Here is a 21,911-nt window from a genome sequence, read left to right as displayed (position 1 = left end):
AAATAAAAAAGCATTTATCAGTGTGAACTATCCGAACAAACATCTAGCCTGTAACACATTTAAATATCGTCAATATTCTTAGTCTCCAACTGGAATCCAATGCTTTTAAAGCCCTCCGAGATGTCCTTGACCTTGGTCGTGGCGCTGGTAACCACGACGAGCGAGGTCTCAGGTTGGAACACCTTGCTGAGATACTTGTCCATGGCATGCTGCATTTGTCCAGGAGTCACAGACTGGACGCGTTCCAAGAACTCCTTGTTATAGTTGGCCGAGACCTTCTTCAGGACTTGGTTGACAAAGGACTCGGTGGCGGCCGAAGAAATGGTCTCCTCCTTGCGAACGATTCTGTACACAATACTAGCCTTGGCACCCTCGAGCTCCTGCTTCGTGAACTTGGATTTTCCAGAGGCATAGTCATCGACGATTTTTTTGGCGAGGTTGTATGCCCTCAAGGCGTCAGGAGAGCGGTAGATCGTGAATGAGAGGAAGCCTGTTTTTGAACATGAACGAAAGGCATCAAGTTAGGCGAGTTCAATATTGATGATCCATTGCTTCCGCTTCACAAGGGGCTTCCCGTACCTGACTCAATATCGACGCGGAGGTTGGCACCGTAAACGGCGCCGCTTCCACGGAGCTGTTTCCAGAAAGGTCCCTCAAGCGTATCCAAACACTCAGACAGTACCAGCAGGGCGGGATAGTCGGGATCCAGGAATTCAGTTGGACCGCGTGCCACATGAGAGGCAAAAGAGCTTTCGATTGAGGGCATGTTGACCACATAGCCCTTCATTCCAGGCGCCTTGCCAGCCTCACTCCACACCTGGCTCGAGAAGGGGATGGGGGCCAGGGTGGTAGCTGCGTTCTTGAGCCCAAAGTTCTTGGCCCAGGCGGTCTTGGGTTCATTCTGGTTCAAGATGTTGCCTTGGACTTGGATATGAATATTGGCGGGATGGGTTACTAGGATTGTTATATTTAAGATGAGGTTGGGACGCAAAAAGTTAGTCTGCATGTATTTCAATCCAATCCGTCTTGCCTGCAACGCATAACATCCTCAAGGAACTTACGAATTTCGCGGAGCTCTATCATGGCCTTGATGACTGCTTCAGGCTCCTGCTCCAGCTGCTTGATCACGTCAGGCAAAAACTTGGCCTGTTCCAGCACGTTTAAAGCCGCAGTGTTGGAGTTGTCATGATCATACGCAATGACATCCATGCAGGCTCTAGACATCTGTGATAATATAGGCGAAGCAGTTGCGAGGAAGAAAAGCAACATTTAAGTCTCTTGGACAGTTTTCGTAAATGAAACAACAACAGAAAAAGCAAGGTACGCTATCTTACCCTTGCTCCATCGCGCTTCTGGCCAGGGATATCGTTCAGCAGCTTGGTAGCAATCACCTTCAGACGATCCGCATCGAAGCGAGTGTTCCAAGTCATCTTGTTCAACCAAGCAATGCCCTCGCTGTACTTGGCGCGCTCAGTCTTCAGCACGACCAAGGCGAGCTGACGAAACGCATTAGACACGCCAGCGCCGCATCCGCGGCTGACGGTGTCATTGTCCAACATCCTGACAACGTCCTCAAAGTGGGTCTCCTTGCCAGTGGCGGGATCAACCAGGGGCAGCGAGTAGAACGACTCAAAGTAGATATCCAAGTAAGGGCGGAGTCTTGGTGGCAGCTCCGTCGAGGTGAAGAACAGCGTGAGTTCCACAAACTCGGATTTGATATCTATGATTACAAAGACGAATAGCCCATTAGCAAGTTTTGCTCCCACTGATTTACGATCTAGTCCGCTCGCATATTTCGTGCTGTCGTTGTACTTACGATCAAATTCAATAAAATAAGGAATCTTGGAGGCATCGTTATCCAAGTGTTTCTGAATCTCGTTGTTGCTATAGTTGAATAGGATACGAGATGTCAGTATGATATTTAGAGTCATGCAAAAAATACGAAGCGCGACTAAGTTTGGTAGATCGTTCTCTCACAAATTAGAGCTAGGCTGGCTGCGTCCAGTAAGGACCTCGATCATCTCAATGCCCTTGGCGCTAGGGATAGGGAAGTTATCTAGCGTTGAATGCAGTTATCATGCCATTAGTCCATCTGCGCACTTTCGGACACGCTCACAGTACATATTTAGGAAGTCCCCTATGTCCTTACCAAAAATCTCTGCTGGAACAGGGATGTCATTTTGGGCTCTGTGCTTCTGCAGTTCCTCTTCCAGCTCCTTCAGCTTTTCTGGGCCGAGCTGCTCTCGCTGTTCCTCAATGCGCTTGGCCTCATCTTCAGCCAGCTTGGCGGCATGAGCTGCAGAAGGCTTGCCAATAATGGTTGCTCTCTTTGAGTCAATGTAATACCTACGACAAGGAAACGTAAACGAAGATCAATGGTCAAACCAGGCGCACAAGGACGAAAAATTATTCGATTATTCGATGTACTGATCAACTTACTCGCGGAGATACTTGATCCAGGTGGCATTGTCAAACTTGGCAACTGCATCCAGGTTGTCCAAATCGTTCGTGAAATCAGCCAGATCACTGTCGTCCTCCTTTCCGTACAAAAAGTGGATTAGACAAGGCCAGGCTAGAGTCATGTGGTCGGTCTCAAGACGATCGAGCAGCTTAAGCTTCTCCCGCTTGATGACCGCGGCAATGCGTTCCATGTCGAAGCCCTCCTGAGCAATCTTCTCGATAATTGAGAAGAACTTCGGCTCCACCTCCTCCAATTTCTCGGTTGGAACGCTGTCAAAGCTCAGCTGGATCTCCACGCGAATACGCTGAGAAGTTCGAAAGTCGATCGCTGGAGGTGAACATATGGGAAGCCGGTGAGTATGTAGTGCAGTGCCTGAAGTTCAAGAGAGAGCACATCTAACATATAAAATTATCAGGGAAAAAGAAACATACATGTGCAGTAAGGATCCTCGATCTCCACCATCTCCTTTCTCAAGATAGCCACAGCCGAGTCCGTGAGATACGTCTCGATGATGTCCAATGCTTGGAATGTTAGAAAGTCCTACCGAATTCATAAATATCACAGATATTCCGATGAGTGATGTCAGTGCAAAGACAGTGAAGAAAAAACTTGTTAAATTTACGGATCGCTGGGGACCTTACAGTGATTGGAGGGCCGAACCAGTTGATCGCCACCTCGCCCATATCCTCATCCTCTGAGGGGAAGGTGACAGTTGCCTTGGTAGTCTTGCTCATAAGTGGGGCCTGAGGAGAATCAACCCAGGGTCTAGCACGCGTCAAAAATTATCGTTTTGGCCCATTAATGGCTGCACGAGCGTCCTGATAGAACTACGACGCTAAACGAATAACTCACCTCTTCATTGGGGGGAGTGGCCCCTTAGAGATGATGCGCTCCTCGACCGGATCAAGGGCGTCCAAGAGTTTTTGATGGTCAACTCGTCCAGAGATAATGAGGCACAGGTTGTCGGGACGGTAGTAATCGCGGTGGTACTGTTTGAGGAGAAGTGGTAATGGTTAAATATGCCGCTTTGTGCTCCATAAAAAAAAAAAGAAACGTCGAATCATCCATCATACTTGACGAACTAGATGTGAGGGTGCAAAAACATGCTCATTGTTAGAAACAACTCATAGATAATAAATGCGAGACCGGACAAAATAAACTGACAACTCACTTTTTTCGGCCTTGAGAGAACGAAGGCACGACATCAGACCGCCCGTTTCGTAGCGATATCCCGAGTTTTCTGGGTACATAGTGCGCTGACGGCTAGTAGGATACACAGAGTGTTGCTCGATCTGTCAGAACAACCTATGTAATGACTGGTATAGCATTCACCCAGTCCCCTGCTTGCGTCTGTTGATTTTCTCACCGAAGATCCATGATAGATGATGCGCTGTTCTCGCGTCCTTGCATCTCGCAGTACACAACACCGGCGTTCTCACCGTCGCCGTTGACGTTATGGATCTCAGTGTAATAAGCAGCTTCGGTCATCGTGGGATACAAGATATGATCAATGTAGACTGTAACAGAGAACGATCCACGGTTAGGTTCTATGGACGAGGATCCAAACACGCGTAGCTCTGGACAAATCGTCAATCAAGTGCTACATACTGGGCATGATATTCAAGAATCCCTCGCTTCCGGCGGTGGCAATGGCTACGTTAGGATTAAATTGGGAATGTAAAGCCGCTTTGTGAGTGAGGCTTCTTGCACATGATGTCCAAGATCAATGTAGTGTAGAAACGTACTGTATGCGGTATGATCGACATCGGTCCCTAATAATCAAGGTACGGATGTGAATTGATGTGGTGAGTACGTAGACACCTTGAGAAATGCTATGGCCTCTCGTCCCTTTTGAACTTGCGTCCCTTACATGCATTCGTCCCGTTAGCCAAGGCGCGGTTCGCGAGGCCATCGAGGACACCCTACAGCCCAGTGACGGAGTTGGGAAAGAGGAGTTTAGAGACGTACACAGAAAATTTTCTCTGCAGAGGTACACGTGTCTTTCTGTTGTTGCAATGCTAGTGGTTGGTCATTGTTCTCACGAGTGTCTCCGCCTGATCCATCTGCTCACCTTATACGGATACAACTCGCTGCCAAGGAAGACGAAGCTACGTGAAATTAGAGGAGGAGAAAGCCATTGGTATTCTTTATTTCGCTGGCGCATAGGATCAGAACGCAGGTAATTGAGCATCGATGTCAAAGACCAATATTGTCATACTGTTCCAGGGTGTGAGGACAGCCATCGTCATCGAAGGCTGCGTGCGAGACACAAATGGGTGGAGCAATTGAAGAGCGAATTGTTAGTTATAAAGCGGTCGACCTTCACATTTCCAGCGATTGATACAACACCATCAAGTTCCTTACACTCAGTCGCCAGAGTAAAGTAGCCATTGACAATAGGTCCTGTTTGCATGACAGTTAGGTTCAGTGGTGGCAGTCAGCATGAGCAATGAAGAATGACACGCGTGAAAGTAGTCGTTGTGGACAGAAGTCGGGTTGAGCGCACCTTCGTTATCGACATGAACGACGCTTAGTCCAGTCTTGTTGGATCTGAATTTGGTGATCTTATGCCCATTCACATCAACCTCCTGGACAACCTTGAAGTTGGAAGCCATTTCTTATTTTATACGGTGCTTGAAAAGAAGAAGAAGAGAGGGTTGTACATTGTATGGGATGAGTCCACTCAATTTATTTGATTATAGGAACTGAATAGACTATTGTACCAGTGCGTCAATTGGCCCTTAGTTACTATGCTCTAAAACCCAATGGACCGATATACTGGTGAGCTATGTTATGTTGGCTTCGTATGCGCGTCAACATATGGCATAGACCTCTGTATGCATCCACCAGGCTACTCTGGACTGATGGCTTTGACCTCCAGCAAAAATAAAAGTGGCAGCTGCAGTAGCACTGGCATGCGGCATCGGCAACATTTTAATTTAGACTTGACTCCGAAAGTGCATTATTGGCTTGCACGCAGGCGACATTGTTTTCCATATCGATAAAAGCGAAACCAACCGAGGCAAGCGGGAGACCGCGGGAAGCGATGAAGGTCCTGCAGGCTTGAGATGAATCACGATTGCCAAAGGGTTCCAAAAACAGCTTCAGTAGACTCCTCAATGAGATGTATGAAGCACAGCAACAATGATCTTGGATGTCTTTGAAAATGACACCGACAGTCGGGTAAAGAACAAGAAACAAAAATCGGCCTTTGTGCACTCTGATGTACGGGGAGAAGGCTCTCCACAGTTACGCATTGCTGTGCGTGGTAGTTAAACATGCCTACCTTGTTATTTCCAAGCCGAAGCCTTGGTTGGTGGAAGTTTCATTCATAATAACCTTTTTTTGTTCGTGTACGAGGAACCCTGGGTACTATTGCAGCCTATGGAGGTACGAATTCCCCTTGAAAGGAACAGAGCTGGGTGGGACTGAAAAGAAAGACGAAAGGACAGAGGGGTAACGATGCGGAAGAGAAAAAAAACAGAAGTGCAAGAGAAGGAGAGAAGAATGGTTGAAAAAAAGGAAAGTGAGATGTTGTCCTACCATCTCGTCGTTTCGAACATCCATTTGTTCCATTCTACGGATAGATGCTTGCTCGAGCTCCTCTCGAGGCTTTTCGCGCCTGACCATGTCTTCCTGAGTAAAAGAAAAGATGAATGTAAGAATATGTTACCAAATTGTTCTAGCAAGTCTAGTACTCATGACATTTTGGTCTGCACAACCTTAACTGAGATAAGGCTCTGGCATGGGGTGGGTGGATGTGATCTTTGGGCTCTAAAAAATGCATAGCTACCAGCGCAAGGACGCTCTTACTTTTACTTGGCCCTTACAGCAGCACGTCCCAGCCTGGGAAGATGTTTGATTGGACGGTATCCATTCACACAGAAACCAGACGCGTAGAGGTCTAGGGCGCTAAATCACATGACATGACATGACGCGGAAGCCATTCCTCCAGCAAAGGGTTTAAAAAATTGCTCCTCACTCCAACTGACTTGTACCACTCCCCACTCCATTCCACTACATTCATAATGGCCGAAATCGATCAAGCTGCGCTCGAGGCTGTCCAGGACGACATCGCCGCCCTCGCTGAGGCCACTGAGAAGGCCGAGTTTGAAATCGGTTCGTGTCAAACAAAATAAAAAAGGATCCTGATCAGATCAACTACACTTTATTGACACAAACCTAACCTCAACACTATGCCTTTGTTCCATATGCTTCTAGCCAAGAAGCGCTATGAAGTGATGACCCCTATCTTTGAGAAGCGCCGTGAGATCGTTGCCGAGATCCCCGGGTTCTGGAGCACCGTTTTGCAGAACCATATGGCGACCACTGAGTTGCTCAGTGAAAGCGATCGTCCGGTACGGTATCTCTTCAACTGTTATTTGTTCTGTGCATTCTTCGCCTGTTTTTCTTTTTAACATTGAGCATTCATCTTGATTGTCAACAGGTTTTGGAGCACTTGACCGATGTCTGGGTCAAGCACGATCCCAAAGATATCCGCAACTACGAGATCGTCTTTGTAAGTCTTCATTGGGCCGAGATAACGAGTTGTGAGAGAAGCAGCAATTGAGCCTGACATTGACAAAAAAAAAAAAAAAAAAAAAAAAAACCGTCGTCATCTTGTTTTTTAATGTTCTCTAGACCTTCAAGGAGAATCCTTACTTTGGCAACAAGGAGTTAATCAAGAAAATCATTGTCAAGGACGACGAGCCTACTACCGAGGTCTTCAAGATCGACTGGAAGGAGGGCAAGGATGTGACCCTCAAGGACCCCAGCAAGAAACGCAAGTCTGGTGCTGATGATGCCGCGAACGCCGCAGACTCATTCTTCTCCTGGTTCGCTGATGAGGACGCTAGCCTGGCTAACTTTTTCGTTCAGGAAGTCTTCCCTGATGCCCTCAAGTAATTATTGGCGCTGGAGGGCGAATTGCAGAAATGGCTTAGTGCATTGTCGTCATTCATTTTTCTCACTGCTTTTCTGTACTATATAGCATCTACGCTAACGAGGATGACGAGGACTTTGACGACGATGAGGAGATCGATGATGACCAGTCTGTCGACTTGGATGGTATGTTTCAATGAACCGATTAAGATTACTATCGGTCCATTCAGACTCATGCATACTAAACACGCACAAGAAGAAAGTTCCATGTTATCTAACCCTTGGGCACTCCCTTTTTGCACACCGATGTCTGAAATAGATGAGGAGGACGAGGAGGAAGAAGAGGAGGAGAAGCCCAAGAAGAAGAGCAAGAAGTAAATCAAGCAAGCGTTCTGTTGATTTTGGATGTTTTGGGCTGATTCTTCCGACGCTGACGAATAAAAAGACTGTTTTGTGGGAATAGAAATCTCACGGTCGTACACACATTAAAGAGTTTGAGGTTCTGAAATTTCCACAATGCAAAATTGTTTCACAGAGTGCAGGGGGGGATGGGGGTTTTTTTGTCGCCCCATCTTTCCCCACTTCCTAATGGCCTCTTCGGTTGCTTTCAACTCATATGTTCTGACGCTGGTTGTCCAGGACAAGATCCACTACGGCTACGATAACGACGACGATGATGATGATGATGATAATGATGATGAGGACGATAATGGTCGGCTACACCTCCCTCTCACTATCTTTTCACCGGGTGTTTTATTCGATATTCTCTCTCTCTCTCTCTCTCTCTCTCTCGAAAACAATGCGTTAAGCAGTTTCGCTTGGCACTAAGATAGATTCTTGAGCTGTGTAATTTGACAAGGGCAACGCGGCGATTGCGGTGGAGGCATTATGTTTAACATTATACTGTTTATCATTTCCAACAAGTCTCAATCGGATGCAATCGGTCTTCACGCGTCACGCGTCTGCTATTTCTCGACTTACAAAGAAAACGATAACGATTCTGGTGGCGCGATAGGGCCACATTTTGATGTGGGATGCAAATCGGTTGACGAGAGAGAGGCTGGGAGGGTATGCAGGTGCAGTCGTGGCTCGAGGTGGACATCCAAGTGTCTTTGGGTTCTTAGATGGGACAGTCTGCAAGGTATGTCACCCTTCATTTGGACAGTGGTCCATGTACAATGGCCATAAGCGCTATCATGGATTGAAATACCAAGCCCTGGTTGCTCCTGATGGTACCATCATTCACTTAAGCCATGCCGCTTGTGGGAATGTCCACGATTTGACGATGCACAGGAACTCTGGCCTACCAGCGATTCTTCGGCAAAATGCATCGAGACCACAGAGGAGGACCAGGCTTGCAATCTACGGGGACTCTGCATACCAACTGGGCGCCCATGTGCTTTGGCCATATCATTCCCATGCGCTTATGACTCCTCAGCAGTGCGCCTTTAACCGGATGATGGCCAAGCAACGTGTGGTCGCCAAGTGGACGCTAGGAAAAGTCGTTCGTTAGTTTTCTGCATTAGATTTTTTCTCCCACACAACGAGTTCTTTCCACGCCTCTTGCTCTACACTTTAAGGTAGCTGTGCTGCTTACAAACCTTCACACTTGTTACCATGGGTCCCAGACTAGTAGACGCTTTATAATGGACAACTTCACTGCAGCCGAGTGCCTCAGCCAATAATAAAACATGATTTCATTTTTCTGGCGATAGTGCTTCATGACTTTTGTTGCATATTCAGGATGACCTGGGCGAGAAGCTGAATGGTCATTGATTGCTGTCTAATGATATCCAAGACCTCCTTATGGTGCCGCTCATCGGTATCACCTCGCCGACTTTGTCGCTCCTGTTCCATTGCTTCAGCCTTCCGCTGCTTCTCGCGTTCCCAGTCCCGCAACCGCTCCTCTTTCTCCAAGTCTCTCTGCTCCTGTCGCGCCTTCTTGGCGGCCTCCCTCTCCTCCCCTCGCAGGGCTTGTTGTTTGCGATAGTCAACATCTTTTTGCAGTGCGACCTGCTGTGCCATCAAGTCGCGCTGCTCCTTTACTTGCTGTAACACTTCCTGCTGCTGCTTTTCGAGTTGCTGAATAGTGATGCGCCTCCTGCTGTAACGCGTGGAGATAGTGCTGCCCTCCAAGTCTGACCCCGTCCGACCTTTTGGCTTTTCAGACTCGGCCGACTCCAAAAGAAGTTGACCCAGCCTTCTCTCCTCTATCACGTTTTCCTGTTGCCGGGTGCGCTCTCCTCGCGCCATAGTAACGGCCTCAGCGCTTGCCTGTTTGAGATGGTAGAGTCCCTCCATCGAGCGTCATCGCTCCGTCTCCTCGGGTGAGATTCCTGCAGCCGACTCAAGATACGCCTCGTACGTTTTCTGTTCCTCTGAGAGTCGTTCCCGCGCCAGCTTGCACGTACGAAGCTTTGCGTTGGTAAAGAAAGGTTTCGTTGGACGTTCGGCCCGATCCGTGTCGTGAAGATACTTCACCACCTTTCCCCATGCTTCACCACCACAGCCGTGAGCAGCGATAAAAGGTCGATGCACTGACAACGCTCGCAAAAGGATGAGTTCCTGAATTGACTCTTTGCGAAAGTCAAAGCGAATTGATGGTGCTTTCGATTTTCGTGTGCACGTCCCTTCGGCTGCTGATAGTGCATCAGACAAATTGGTGTCAGGAGGAGGAATGGTAACACCTTCCTCCTCAGCTCGCTGGTCCTCAGAATGCGGAGGTAAGGGGGGAAGGCTGCTACTGTCTTTGGCAGGAAGTTCGATATTGGTTGGAGTGGACTTGTGCCTGCGCGTGCGTACATAAATGATACTGTACGTGAAAGAGAGTGTCATCGTGCCATAAAGCGCGCTTGTCTTCTCTCCGCGGGCGTGGACAGTGAGTCCACCCGCCTAAAATCCAACAGTGGGCAATGTTCTCGCTCCAGCTTTGTCCCTGTCTTTCATATCTTTTTACACCTTGCCCCCCACCTACTCCTTCGCACAATAACGACCCGCCTTCTTCCCACACAAGATACTAGACAAAAGGAGAGCAGTAAAGAAGACAAAGAGAGAGATCCGACTGATCCTTGGTCTACGCAAGACTACCATTACAACAAGGACACGCAGGCACCTCCCTCTCACCTTCCCATTCGTAGTTCACACGCGCCATGTTGGAGGGTCTGGTTGCCGGTCTTTTGAACCGATTCATCGGGCCATATGTGACCAATCTCAATGTCAACCAGCTCAACATCGCAATCTGGAGTGGTAGGTCCTTCGTCTCTGCTTTGTTTCTTTATTCTTGCCTGGTCTTGCTCTTGCCTGGTCTTGCTCTTGCCTGGTCTTGCTCTTGCCTGGTCTTGCTCTTGCCTGGTCTTGCTCTTGCCTGTTACTTGCTGCTTGCATGTTGTCTATGTGTATTCATTCGGATGGTTCATTTTTCGTGAATTTTATGTAGGTGATGTCAAGCTGACAAACCTCCGACTCAAGAAGGAGGCACTCGACAAGTTCAGCTTGCCAGTTGATGTGGTCGAAGGTCAGTCAAGGAAACCGGATACGGGGGCAGCGCTAGAATGACAGAATTACTCTTGAACAAATCCGGATCGCTTTTGTCTAACCCAACAAAACGACACCAACAATCGATTCCTGAAATTAACTTTAGGATACCTCGGCGAACTCACGCTAAGCATTCCATGGTCTAACTTGAAGAGCAAGCCCGTCAAGGTCTTCATCAACAATGTCTATCTGCTGTGCGTCCCCAAGGGAGAGTCCGAGGTAATTAAAGTGACAAAGTCATGCCAGATCGATTCATGGCTGAGCCCTGCACTCACTTTTACGTTTTTCTCCACCAGTACGACGCCGACGAAGAGGCCGCTAGGGCCCAGGCACTGAAGGAGGACAGGCTGGCCAACGCAGAGTTGCTTAATACGAAGCCGAGCTCTGGAATGGATGGTAACAACCACGTTCCCCTTTACACGCGAATGTTTAAAATTCTGATTATCATGGGATCCTGACGCACAAAATTCGGATCCTAAACCCGCTTTGCTGTTTGTTTCTTTGCTCGCTGACAGATGAGGAAAAGAAGAATGCCACATTCCTGAATCAGCTCATCACAAAGGTCGTGGATAATCTACAGGTGTCCATCAATAACATTCATGTCCGATACGAGGACAAGCTGTCCGATCCGAAGGTGAGTAAATACTGACACTCAAAGAAACTCGCGCTGTGTTCTTGTTTGATTGCTCTCTTATTATTATTATTATCGCTGACACCCGATTATGTAACCTTTGTTACCCTCAGCACCCTTTCTCGGCTGGTCTGACTCTTTCCCAACTCTCTGCAGTATCGACCGACGGAGAGTGGGTCCCAACATTCATCCACGATGAAGCCAACACCATTCACAAGGTGTGTAGATCTAAATGTGCTTACTATCCGTATCTTGCATATATCACGGCTTTGTCTGTGCAGTTCGTCTTGCTAATGCAGCTTCCACTGCACACTTTAGCTTGCCACGTTGGACTCCTTAGCCATGTACTGGAATACTGATTCACGATCTCTTGCAGGAAAGGGTATGGACGATGCATTAAAGGCATTTGTGGACTTGATTGCTAAGGCAGAACACGTGCCGGATGAGCACCAGTACATCCTCAAGCCAGTTTCAGGAACAGGAAAGATCAAACTCAACAAGCGCTATGGTGGAGACGTGCCAAAAGCGGGTGTCACCCTCAACTTTGACGAATTGGGGTTCGTTGTCGACGACGAGCAATACAACAATGTACTGCTGATGATGGGTCTTTTCCACTCATTCATGAGACAGCACGAGGTAATCTACTGCGCCAATTTCACATGCATGTCGCTATTGTTCAGCGTCGATCCCAGTCTAACGTTAGATGTCCTATTTCCTTGGAGTCTACTAGTTCCGGAAATTCCGTCCGCCGAGCATTGTCACCCCCAAAAAGGACCCGCTGGCCTGGTTCCGATATGCTGGAAATGCAGTACTCTCACAAATTCACGAAAGGAATCGCAAGTGGACTTGGGCGTACTTTGAGGAGCGCCGGGACGATCGCAAGGCGTACGTGGAGTTATACAAGAATCATAAGCTTGGACGTAACGATATCGAGGATGACGAGAGACTGAAGGCATTGGAATGGAAACTATCGTATGAGGACATCCGCCTGTACAGAAGTATTGCCAAGGGTGCGTTGCGCAGGGAAAAGATTCTGATCAAGAAACAAGTGAAAGAGCAGCCGAAGGGCTGGCTCAGCTCATGGTGGCACGGCTCTAGCGGTTCCTCGACGGAGACCTCGGAGGTAACGTGCTGATGCGGCTTCATAAAGCTGAACAGTGGAATATTGAGCTATTCAAATTGAGCATGGTACTGATGCGGTCAGCGTTTATTATTAGGAGGAGGAATCGGCCACACTTACGGATGCCCAAAAGAAACAGCTCTACGATGTCATCGACTACGACGAGAAAGCTGCGTTGCAGGCCAATCTGGAGGAGGCTAAGGATACGATTCTATACGCCGTTAACGCACGACTGAGGACGGGTTCTTTTGCTCTGAAGAAGGACCCTCATGGTGTCGATAAGACCATCTTCAGCATCGTGTTCGACACCTTTGTGGCCAACTTTCTACAGCGGACAGACAATTTTGTGGCGGGTGTCGCCTTAGGAGGGCTGACATGCATCGACAGCACTACCCAGAATACGCTATACCCCAAGATTATTCGCGTAAAGGATGCAGAGAACAAGAAAAATCTCCTGTCCCACGTCTCCGAAGGCGATACTGTATATGGTGGAGAAAGTAGCCAAAGAAGTTCTGTAGAGACAGAGTAAGTGATTTGGAACGGATGTCAGAAGCAATCCCGTATGTGGCATCACAAAGATACCATATTAATACTTGGCTTCCACTTGCAGTCTCGACTTCAACCCCTTTTTCTCCGTCAATTTCGAGCACAATCCCCTAGACGCTCATGCCGACAATGTGTTGGAGGTCAAGATGAGACATCTGGAGATTTTGTATAATCCAAAGACGGTTGACACTGTCATGGAGTTCTTAAAGCCGCCGCCCAGTGAAGCCGACAGCATCAATGCTCTCTTGGAAGCCGCTGGGGACACTCTGGAAGGATTAGCTGCTCAGACGAGAGCCGGTCTGGAATATGCATTGGAGGAACACAAGCGACTGGATCTGCGTGTGGACATGGATGCGCCCGTCATGATCTTTCCCGAGAGGTAGGGAACGTGATCTATGCCAGACTCGAAAGCTCTCGAGACATCTATACTTGAATATTTACTATTCGCTTTCATTTTTTCATTTTTTCATTTTTATTTTTTTAACCTCTCATAGCTGCACCGACATCAACGCTCTCGTGGCAGTTCTTGACGTTGGTCATATTTTTGTTGAAAGCAACCTGGTGTCCAAGGAAGACTTGGCGGTTGTTGAGAAGAATCAAAATCGCACCATGGATGCTTCAGATTTTGAAAAGCTAGAGGATCTCATGTACGATCGATTCATTGTGCAACTTTCCAGCACCCAGGTACACAGACATCCCGTCTAGCATAATGCGGCATCGTGTTTATTTTGACTACATGTCCTAATCATCACCCCATTGTCATACGTAGCTTTTGGTCGGCCAGTCTGTGGAGCGGTGCCTGCAGCAAATCCGGAAGCCTTCAGCGGAGAATGACCTGCATGTCATTGACAAGATCAATATGACATTCCACGTTCACCTCTCGATCCTGCCGCAAGCGCCTAACTTGACGAAGATCAGGGTTTTCGGCGATCTGCCACTGCTCCAGATCAACTTTTCTGATCGCAAATATAAGACGCTCATGCACATTGTTGATCTAGTTGTACCCAAGGACCCGGATACCGCAGCACCACCACCTCCGCCAAAGCCAAAAAGTTCCATGAACATTCCCTTACTTGGGAAGAACAATTACGCGGATGATCTTGTCCTAGGCGACACTACGGAAGGAGATTCTGATGACGAACGCGCTGTTGCCCACCGTGGAAAGAAATATGATGCTCAGGATAAGGTAATAGGCAACAAATGTGCAGTCAATCAAGGACTCTGGCTGCGAATTATGTCTTCCATAGAAAGGTAATACTGACAGTTTGCCCATATTTGTATTTTACAGGAGCAAAGCAGTGCTCTGTTATTCCAAAAGACATTCCAGTTTAGCTTCAAGGTCACCAAGTTTGCGGTGACGCTCAAGAAGGCTGCTCAGGACGTCAATCTACCGGAGCGAGTTTTGGCTGATCTGATTATCGAAAGATTTGATTTGGAGTTTGTCCTCCGTCCCGTGGACATGAATGTCAATATCGTTCTTGGATCGCTCTATGTAGAAGACAAGGTGGAGAAAGATTCACGCTACCCGTACCTGCTTTCGTCTGACGCCGACGGGAAGTCGGCTGCCGCGGGTGCATCCGAGGATCTTGTCCATGTCTCCTATACAAAGGTGAACCCCATTTCGCCTGACTACCTCACAAAGTACAAGGGCATCGATGCCACGGTCGACATCTCGTTCTCGACTGTGACAATAATTCTCACCCGCAGGAGTGTGCTGGCCTTGTTCGACTTTGTCCTGACAACCTTCACTGCTCCTGCCACTCAAAGCCCGTCTCAAGCACCCGCAACTGCAGGAGATCACAACGATCTCAGGCCGCCTCTAGCCCAGGCACAAGTTGATGACAAACCCCCGGCGCAGGATACGATGAAAGTCAAGGTGAAGATGACTAGTATCAACTTTATCCTCAACAACGACGGTCAGCGACTTGCCACCATGGCGCTCTCACAGTGCGATGTTGCTGTGCTCATGAAACCTCCAACGATGCGTGTGAGCGTCAAGTTGGGCAACTTTACACTGACGGACGATATCAATCCAGGAAAACAGCAAATATTGGCGATTCAGGGCGAAGAGCTGGCCGATTTCGCATACGAGACCTTTGACGCGCACTCATCCAGCTATCCAGGCTACGATGCTTCAATCTTTTTGCGTGCTGGATCCTTGCAGCTGACATTCTTGGAGGAGCCGATTAGGCAGCTTTTGGACTACTCGACTAAGTTTGCAAGGATGCATGTTCTCTACGACTCTGCTCGAAATGCAGCGGTGAACCAGGCCCAGGCTTTGCAGACTACCGCAAGCAGATTTCACTTTGATGTTCAAATCAGCACTCCTATCGTTATCTTACCCAAAGACGCTAAATCTCGCAACACAATTGTGGCAAATCTGGGAGAGATCTCGATCAGGAATGAGTTTGCGGACGATAGTCATATCGAGGGCGGATTCTTGGACCAGATGAAACTCGGCATCCACTCCATCAATTTACTCAGTCAATTCTACTTTGAAGACGTTGTCCAGGAGCTGCAAATAATCGAAGATGTCAGCATCGAGTTCGACATGACCCGCGCTACACACAAGGACGGGTTACCACGGCCAGATATGGAACTCGTCGGCCGCATGTCGGACGTCAGCATGAGTCTGACAGAACTTCAGTACAGGACGCTTTACGGAATCTCCATGTCTGTTGCTCGTGCCTTCGCAGGTGGCAGCGATGTCGATACAGATGCCCTGGCTGCTTCTGCTGGCATCCCCTCGGCTCCTCCATCTTCACCGCCTACGAAGTCCTCGGATGAGAAATGGACGTCGATCGATCTTGTGTTCAACCTGCCTCAGGTTACGCTCGAGATCTACCAGGGGGATGCCACTCAGAAGGAAGAGCTGCGCGACTGCAGTTTTTCGAAATTCTCTCTGTCCAAGACTGGCTTCAAGTACAAGATGTTGACGGACTCTACCATGCAGGCAGAGTTGACCATTCAGGACCTCATCATTAATGATACCAGGCGCAATGTTAAGACAAAATTTCGAGAAATCATCCCAGCCAATCTCCACGACAGTCCTCAGATCTTCATGTCGCTGAGCACTTTTGACGACAACAGCACGCTCGTCTTGTTAAACGTCGACAGTCCCAAGGTGATTTTTCATCTGGAGTACATTTTTGCATTGCAAAGCTACTTCATGAGCGCTTTGACACCAGATCCAGAGGCACCAGAGCAGGGGAGGAGACCTTCAAGCACCAGTCAAGTTTCCAGTCAAACGCTTAATTCGACCGCCTCGAAGGCGAGACGCCCTTCGAGCGCCACAAAACCTGCTGAGCCATCCAAACCAACGGAGCCAGGCCCATCTCTGCATTACCGCGTCAGTGTTCTCTCTCCCGAAATCATTTTACTTGCCAATGCTGCCAGTTCCGCCACGGACGCCATCATCCTTTCTGCGCACCAAGTGGTCATGTCACAGCAGGAAACCATGACGTTAATTGTCGATCGCGTGGGAATGTTTCTGTGTAAAATGGACAAGAGAGAGGACACCTCTCTTCGATTTATTGATAACTTTGATATTGCGCTCTCAATGGGAACCCGCTCGCCTACTCCGGGACACCAACTGACCAACATCACCTTGGATGTTCGACCCTTGGTGCTGAGACTGTCATATCGTGATGCCATGTTAATTATGGATATCGTGAACAAGGTAACAGAGTTTCAATCCAAGACTCAGCCTGCTTCCGAGCCGACTTCACCCAAGCCGAACAAGCAAATCGTTGCTGCAGGTCCAGCGCCAAGAGCCATCACAGAGTCTGAGCGAAAACCAGCGATGACCGCGAGCGGATCCGCCCCCACCAAACCTAATGCAAAGCGTTTGGTTGAGGAAGCACAGTTTGTTTCGACGCGCGAGACAGTAAGTTTATAGGAAGATGATGCAGTTTGTTTGAATCACTCTCCTAAACGAACAGTCTTTGCTAACCGCACCATTTACGATTATCATTTTGTTATGATAGCTCAAAGGAGTCATCCAGGGTTTGCAGCTTATTCTGATCGATGACATGTACAGTTTGCCAATGCTCGATCTGAAGCTGGACCGATTTGATTTAGAGGTCAAGGAGTGGTCGTCAGAGATGAAGGTGGATACCTCGCTCCGAACCAGCATCAATTACTTCAATGTCAGGAACTCGCACTGGGAGCCTTTGCTGGAGCCCTGGCAATTTGTGATCCATGTATCCAAGGTCGTTCAGCCTCCAAATATGCTCATTGATGTGTTCTCGAAACAGGATCTCAACATCAACATCACGCACACCTTTATCGAGACAGCGTTGCAGGTCATGACTACAATTCAAAAAGAGCCCGAGCAAGTCACCTCGATCAATCGCGAGGCCTTGGTTCCTTACCTCCTTAGGAACAGGACAGGGTACCCCCTGCACGTGTGGGCCGAATCCGAGAACAACATTGATATCGTTGTACACAAGATCAAGGACGGTGCGAATCTGCCATGGCGTTTTGACGATTGGAGGAAGATGCGTGAGACAGTTGCTAGTAAAAAGAACACTCTCGGCATTCAGTTTGACGGCGTACCATGGGAGAGTTTGAAGGACGTGCCAGTAGAGAGAGAAGGCCGTTATTTGTACGTTCTTCGTCCCAAGTTGAGCAGCGTATCCCATCGAGTTGCGGTTGACATCTACATCAAGAACAACGTCAAGATGGTCACCTTCAGCTCAGCTCTACTGATTGAAAACGCAACATCTCTCCCCATCGAAGTTGTTGTTGTGGATGACAGGAAGAGGCACCTTGACAAGCCCCAGAAGATTGCGCCTGGCGAGGACTATTCGGTTCCTATTGAGGCTTCCTACAAAAACCGCATTCTCGTCCGACCGGACCCTGGATTCAACTACAACTGGAGTACGGAGACGATCTTCTGGCGCGACCTTGCGACGCAGCAGAGTCGTCAGCAGCGATACAGTTCGGATGGCCAGGCTGTCAGTTCTGTCAGCTGTCGCGCGAACGATGATGCCAGCCAGCAACCATTTCGATTCCAGGTGCGGGGCGGCACTGACAATTTCGATCCGCTTGCAAAGGACTATCCTTATATGACCATTCGTCTTAGTGCTCCAGTGGAGATTGAGAATCTGTTACCGTACAACATGCAGTACACTATCATGGAGAAGACATCGCCCAAGCACAAGGGAACGCCGTTGACATCTTACTTGCGGAAGGGCGGCATCTCGCCCTTGCACACTGTGGATGTACGCAACCTTATGCTTCTAAGCGTTGCCATCGAAAACACGTCTTTTTCAGCCAGTGAGTACTCTATTGTGAGTTCGCATGATCCCGACGAGCTACCCGTTGAGAACACGCTGACGTTGATGGATCCTGATGGCCTCAAGCTGATGCTGGGTATTCACCGACAGTAAGTTATGACATGGTTTCTTTGCAGATATTTCAGTGGAGAGAGCACAGCATGCTGTTGTCACAAATACTAACTGATTTCGTTGATGTCTAAATAGTGTAATTCCTGACTCTGGCGGAGCTGTCAAGTTTAGCATCTTCTGCCCGTATGTAATCCTGAACAAGACTGGACTGGACCTCGTGTTCAAGGCCAAGTCATTCATGCAGAACGCCAAGATTGCTGCCGGTCAAGGGTCCAACCGCATGGTGCAGAACAAGGCCCTGCCACTCATGTTTTCGTATGGCAAGACCGAAAATGGCAACCGCACACTGGTCCAGGTGGCAGGAAACTCACAGTGGAGTCGACCTGTCAGTTTCGAAGCTGTGGGAAGCATAATGGAGATTTCGATGCAGGCGCTGGATAGGAAGGAGGAGATACACCTGGGAATGAATGTCGAGCTTGGCAAGGGCAAGTATGCATTGACCAAGGTGGTGACGATTACGCCGCGGTTTATCCTTAAGAACAACCTGGATGAAGATCTGAACTTTAGAGAAGTTGGATCCAACAATGTCACGCCGTTGCCGGCACACCAGCGCGTGCCCTTGCGATATATGCGCCAGGGCCAGCAAAAGCTGCTTTCGCTCCGCCTCTCTGGAGTTACCGCGCGATGGTAAGTTGCTCTTGCTGTGATTATGCCAATTTTCAGATTGATATCCCTCATTGTATCTAACATCTTGTGCGACCATTGATAATAGGTCGGCACCCTTCATTATCGATGAGATGGGCAAGATGCACGTTACTATTCTAAGAAGTGACGGCGAAGTTGAGCTTATTCGTGTCCATGTCATGATGGAGGTCGCCACGGTCTTTATCGTTCTCAACAAAGAGGAAGGTAGATGGCCATACCGCATAGATAACAGGTCATCGTGGGATATTACCTTCAGTCAACATGTAAGTGGTTACTCTCCAGCTACGTTAATCCCTTGGACGAGCATGATCACGATAACATACTGAACCTATGATATTTCTGCTATTTATTTTTGTTCATATTCTATAGAGCCCTACAAAGAGCGACTCCGCGTCGGCCTCATCGGCGTCTTTCTCGAGCTCTGCGCCCAAGGTCTACAGGCTCAAGGCTGGCGAGACAATGGCCTATTCCTGGGATCTGCCTCATCTGAAGGAGAAGGCGTTGGTTTTGAGCGTGAATGGACGCGAACGCGAGGTCAGCTTACAAGAAATCGGATCCTTGGTTCCCTTCAAGTTCCCTGCAGGTGATGCCAGCAGTATTATCTCGATTGATGTAATCGCTGAGGGTCCCACTCAGGTCTTGGTCCTTGCGGACTATGACTCGAAGCAGAGTCTGTTTAAGCAGCGGTCTTCCAGCCAGCTGACTGTCACGGAGAGAGGTGATGACGCGGACAAAGAGTCGAACAAGGATTTGACAAAAGAGGGCTTTGAGGTGATTGACGTGGACGCAGTTGTGACCTTCAGTTTTCAGGTCCGACTTGAGTGCATCGGTATCTCGATCCTGAACCAGCGGATGCAGGAACTGATCTACATCTCAATGACTGGTCTTGAGACACGGTACACGGATTCGAACATGTACCAGTCAGTGAACCTCATGGTTAAGTGGTTGCAGATCGATAACCAGCTTTATGGAGGATCGAGTCCCATCATATTGTGCCCGACGCAGACACCCAAGGATAGCAAGGATGCCTCAGCCCACCCGACACTGCACAGCGCATTGGTTCGAGCAAAGGATGAGACCCACGGAGTGGTTTACTTCAAATATTTCTCAGCCTTGCTTCAGGAACTTACAGTGGCGATGGACGAGGATTTCTTGTACACACTGATCGAGTTCTCAAAGTTCAATATCCCCGGATGGACAGAGGACCCAAATAAGGCCCAATTGTGCGACGAGAGTTTGGATCTTCCGGAGCCAAATGCTGGCGAAGATGAGAATCAGTTGTTCTTTGAAGTGCTTCATTTGCATCCAATGAAGGTCAACCTGTCGTTCATGCGTTCGGACCGCGTGAACATCGAGGAGGCGCAACAAAAGACGTCGAGCCATAATCCAATCATGTATATCTTCAACGTCCTTACGATGGCCATTGGAAACATTGATGTGAGTCATGCGAATAGGAGTGCTTTTGGCCAGGTAGTACCTTTGCGCTGTTGTTCGGCACTAACTGAGTGTTTTTTTTTTCTGTTGTTCGACCCAAATACAAATAGGCTGCCCCTATCGCCCTGAACGCCCTTCTCTTGGAAAATGTTCGCGCTAGTGGACCAGTGCTAGTAGATCTGCTCCAGAGACACTACAGCCAGGACTTTTTCTACCAGCTGCACATGATTGTGGGTTCGATCGAGTTCTTGGGCAACCCAGTTGGACTTTTCAACAACCTAAGTTCAGGAGTCGCGGACTTCTTCTATGAACCCTACCAAGGCTTCATCATGGGCGATCGTCCTCAGGATTTTGGTTTGGGCGTGGTGCGAGGCACGTCGTCTTTACTGAAGAAGACCGTATTTGGATTCTCGGACAGTCTTGCTAAGATCTCTGGATCGGTCGGAAAAGGTCTCTCAGCTGCGACAATGGACAGATCCTTCCAGGAACGCAGACGATTGGGCAATCAGAGGAATGCGCCTAAGCATGCGCTCTCGGGATTGTCGAAAGGAGCCACGTCATTTGCTCAGGGAGTCGTCAGTGGTGTGACAGGTATTGTAGAGCAGCCATTGGCAGGAGCGCAGAAGGAGGGCGTCGAGGGCTTCTTCAAGGGGCTGGGCAAGGCCGCTGTCGGTGTGGTGACCAAGCCCTTAGTCGGAGTGTTTGATTTTACAACCAATGTCACATCAGGCATTCGCAACACGACGACAGTATTCGACAGGGACCAGCGACGGAAACGTATTCCAAGACACGTCCCCAAGAACGGTATTTTGACGCTGTACGACAAATCGGAGGCCTTGGGACAGTTTTGGCTGAAGCAGGTCGACAGTGGAAAGTACTTTTATGACGATTATATCGCGCATTTGGTGCTGAAGGGTGATAACCTGGTGGCGATGTTGACTTCAAAGAGGATCATGGTGTTCAGGGCCGAGAGTCTAAAGGTCGAGTGGGATCTCGAGTTCGCGGAGATCCAGTCGATTGCACCGTTCCCGCGAGGCATTTCCATTACGAGCCGAAGGGATCGCCAAGAGAACTTTATCCCGATCTTTGAGCAGACATCGTTGCAGTGGTTCAGTGGGAAGATTGAGGAAAAGGTCAGCCAGTTTAATGCTGAACTTAAGCCCTTGGAGTAGGAGAAAGATTGATTGGAAATAAATAAATACACAAATATTGGAAGTCCAACCTGCGGATGAGTAGGATACTACATGA

The 21,911-nt window shown here is 48.6% G+C and overlaps 4 protein-coding genes across 4 annotated transcripts; 2 read left to right on the top strand and 2 right to left on the bottom strand.

Moving 5' to 3' along the window:
- Nucleotides 1-13: 13 nt before the first annotated feature.
- BC939DRAFT_456689 (Metalloenzyme, LuxS/M16 peptidase-like protein) lies at nucleotides 14-5,157 on the bottom strand. Its single transcript, XM_051556371.1, has 21 exons — nucleotides 4,968-5,157; nucleotides 4,826-4,864; nucleotides 4,680-4,716; nucleotides 4,533-4,569; nucleotides 4,332-4,383; nucleotides 4,207-4,233; nucleotides 4,070-4,114; nucleotides 3,828-3,978; nucleotides 3,633-3,724; nucleotides 3,535-3,542; nucleotides 3,314-3,450; nucleotides 3,103-3,226; nucleotides 2,893-3,001; nucleotides 2,440-2,788; nucleotides 2,150-2,346; nucleotides 1,978-2,056; nucleotides 1,817-1,884; nucleotides 1,335-1,720; nucleotides 1,062-1,224; nucleotides 580-954; nucleotides 14-490 (listed from the first exon to the last, which is right to left on the bottom strand). The coding sequence occupies exons 1-21, from the start codon at nucleotides 5,074-5,076 to the stop codon at nucleotides 60-62; spliced, it is 3,015 nt and encodes a 1,004-aa protein (XP_051410501.1). The 5' UTR covers nucleotides 5,077-5,157; the 3' UTR covers nucleotides 14-59.
- Nucleotides 5,158-6,444: 1,287 nt separating this feature from the next.
- On the top strand, nucleotides 6,445-7,683 carry BC939DRAFT_456685 (uncharacterized protein). The gene is made up of 4 exons (XM_051556370.1): nucleotides 6,445-6,580; nucleotides 6,683-6,819; nucleotides 6,909-6,980; nucleotides 7,103-7,683. The coding sequence occupies exons 1-4, from the start codon at nucleotides 6,490-6,492 to the stop codon at nucleotides 7,364-7,366; spliced, it is 564 nt and encodes a 187-aa protein (XP_051410500.1). The 5' UTR covers nucleotides 6,445-6,489; the 3' UTR covers nucleotides 7,367-7,683.
- Nucleotides 7,684-8,773: 1,090 nt separating this feature from the next.
- Nucleotides 8,774-9,731, bottom strand: BC939DRAFT_214499 (uncharacterized protein). Its single transcript, XM_051550730.1, has 2 exons — nucleotides 8,940-9,731; nucleotides 8,774-8,834 (listed from the first exon to the last, which is right to left on the bottom strand). Exon 1 carries the CDS (start codon nucleotides 9,641-9,643, stop codon nucleotides 9,062-9,064), a length of 582 nt encoding a protein of 193 aa, XP_051410499.1. The 5' UTR covers nucleotides 9,644-9,731; the 3' UTR covers nucleotides 8,774-8,834; nucleotides 8,940-9,061.
- A 450-nt stretch (nucleotides 9,732-10,181) lies between these two features.
- On the top strand, nucleotides 10,182-21,904 carry BC939DRAFT_425565 (uncharacterized protein). Its single transcript, XM_051553157.1, has 18 exons — nucleotides 10,182-10,588; nucleotides 10,779-10,856; nucleotides 10,983-11,095; nucleotides 11,173-11,272; nucleotides 11,392-11,510; nucleotides 11,621-11,725; nucleotides 11,826-12,143; nucleotides 12,238-12,630; nucleotides 12,725-13,152; nucleotides 13,238-13,552; nucleotides 13,668-13,857; nucleotides 13,943-14,359; nucleotides 14,462-17,059; nucleotides 17,160-18,562; nucleotides 18,660-19,211; nucleotides 19,297-19,492; nucleotides 19,599-20,666; nucleotides 20,774-21,904. The coding sequence occupies exons 1-18, from the start codon at nucleotides 10,492-10,494 to the stop codon at nucleotides 21,833-21,835; spliced, it is 9,552 nt and encodes a 3,183-aa protein (XP_051410498.1). The 5' UTR covers nucleotides 10,182-10,491; the 3' UTR covers nucleotides 21,836-21,904.
- Nucleotides 21,905-21,911: the final 7 nt, after the last annotated feature.

Source organism: Gamsiella multidivaricata, assembly GCF_025024155.1.
Source record: "Gamsiella multidivaricata strain RSA 2152 chromosome Unknown BC939scaffold_48, whole genome shotgun sequence".
NCBI lineage: Eukaryota > Fungi > Mortierellomycota > Mortierellomycetes > Mortierellales > Mortierellaceae > Gamsiella > Gamsiella multidivaricata.
This window is presented reverse-complemented; position numbering and strand designations above follow the sequence as displayed.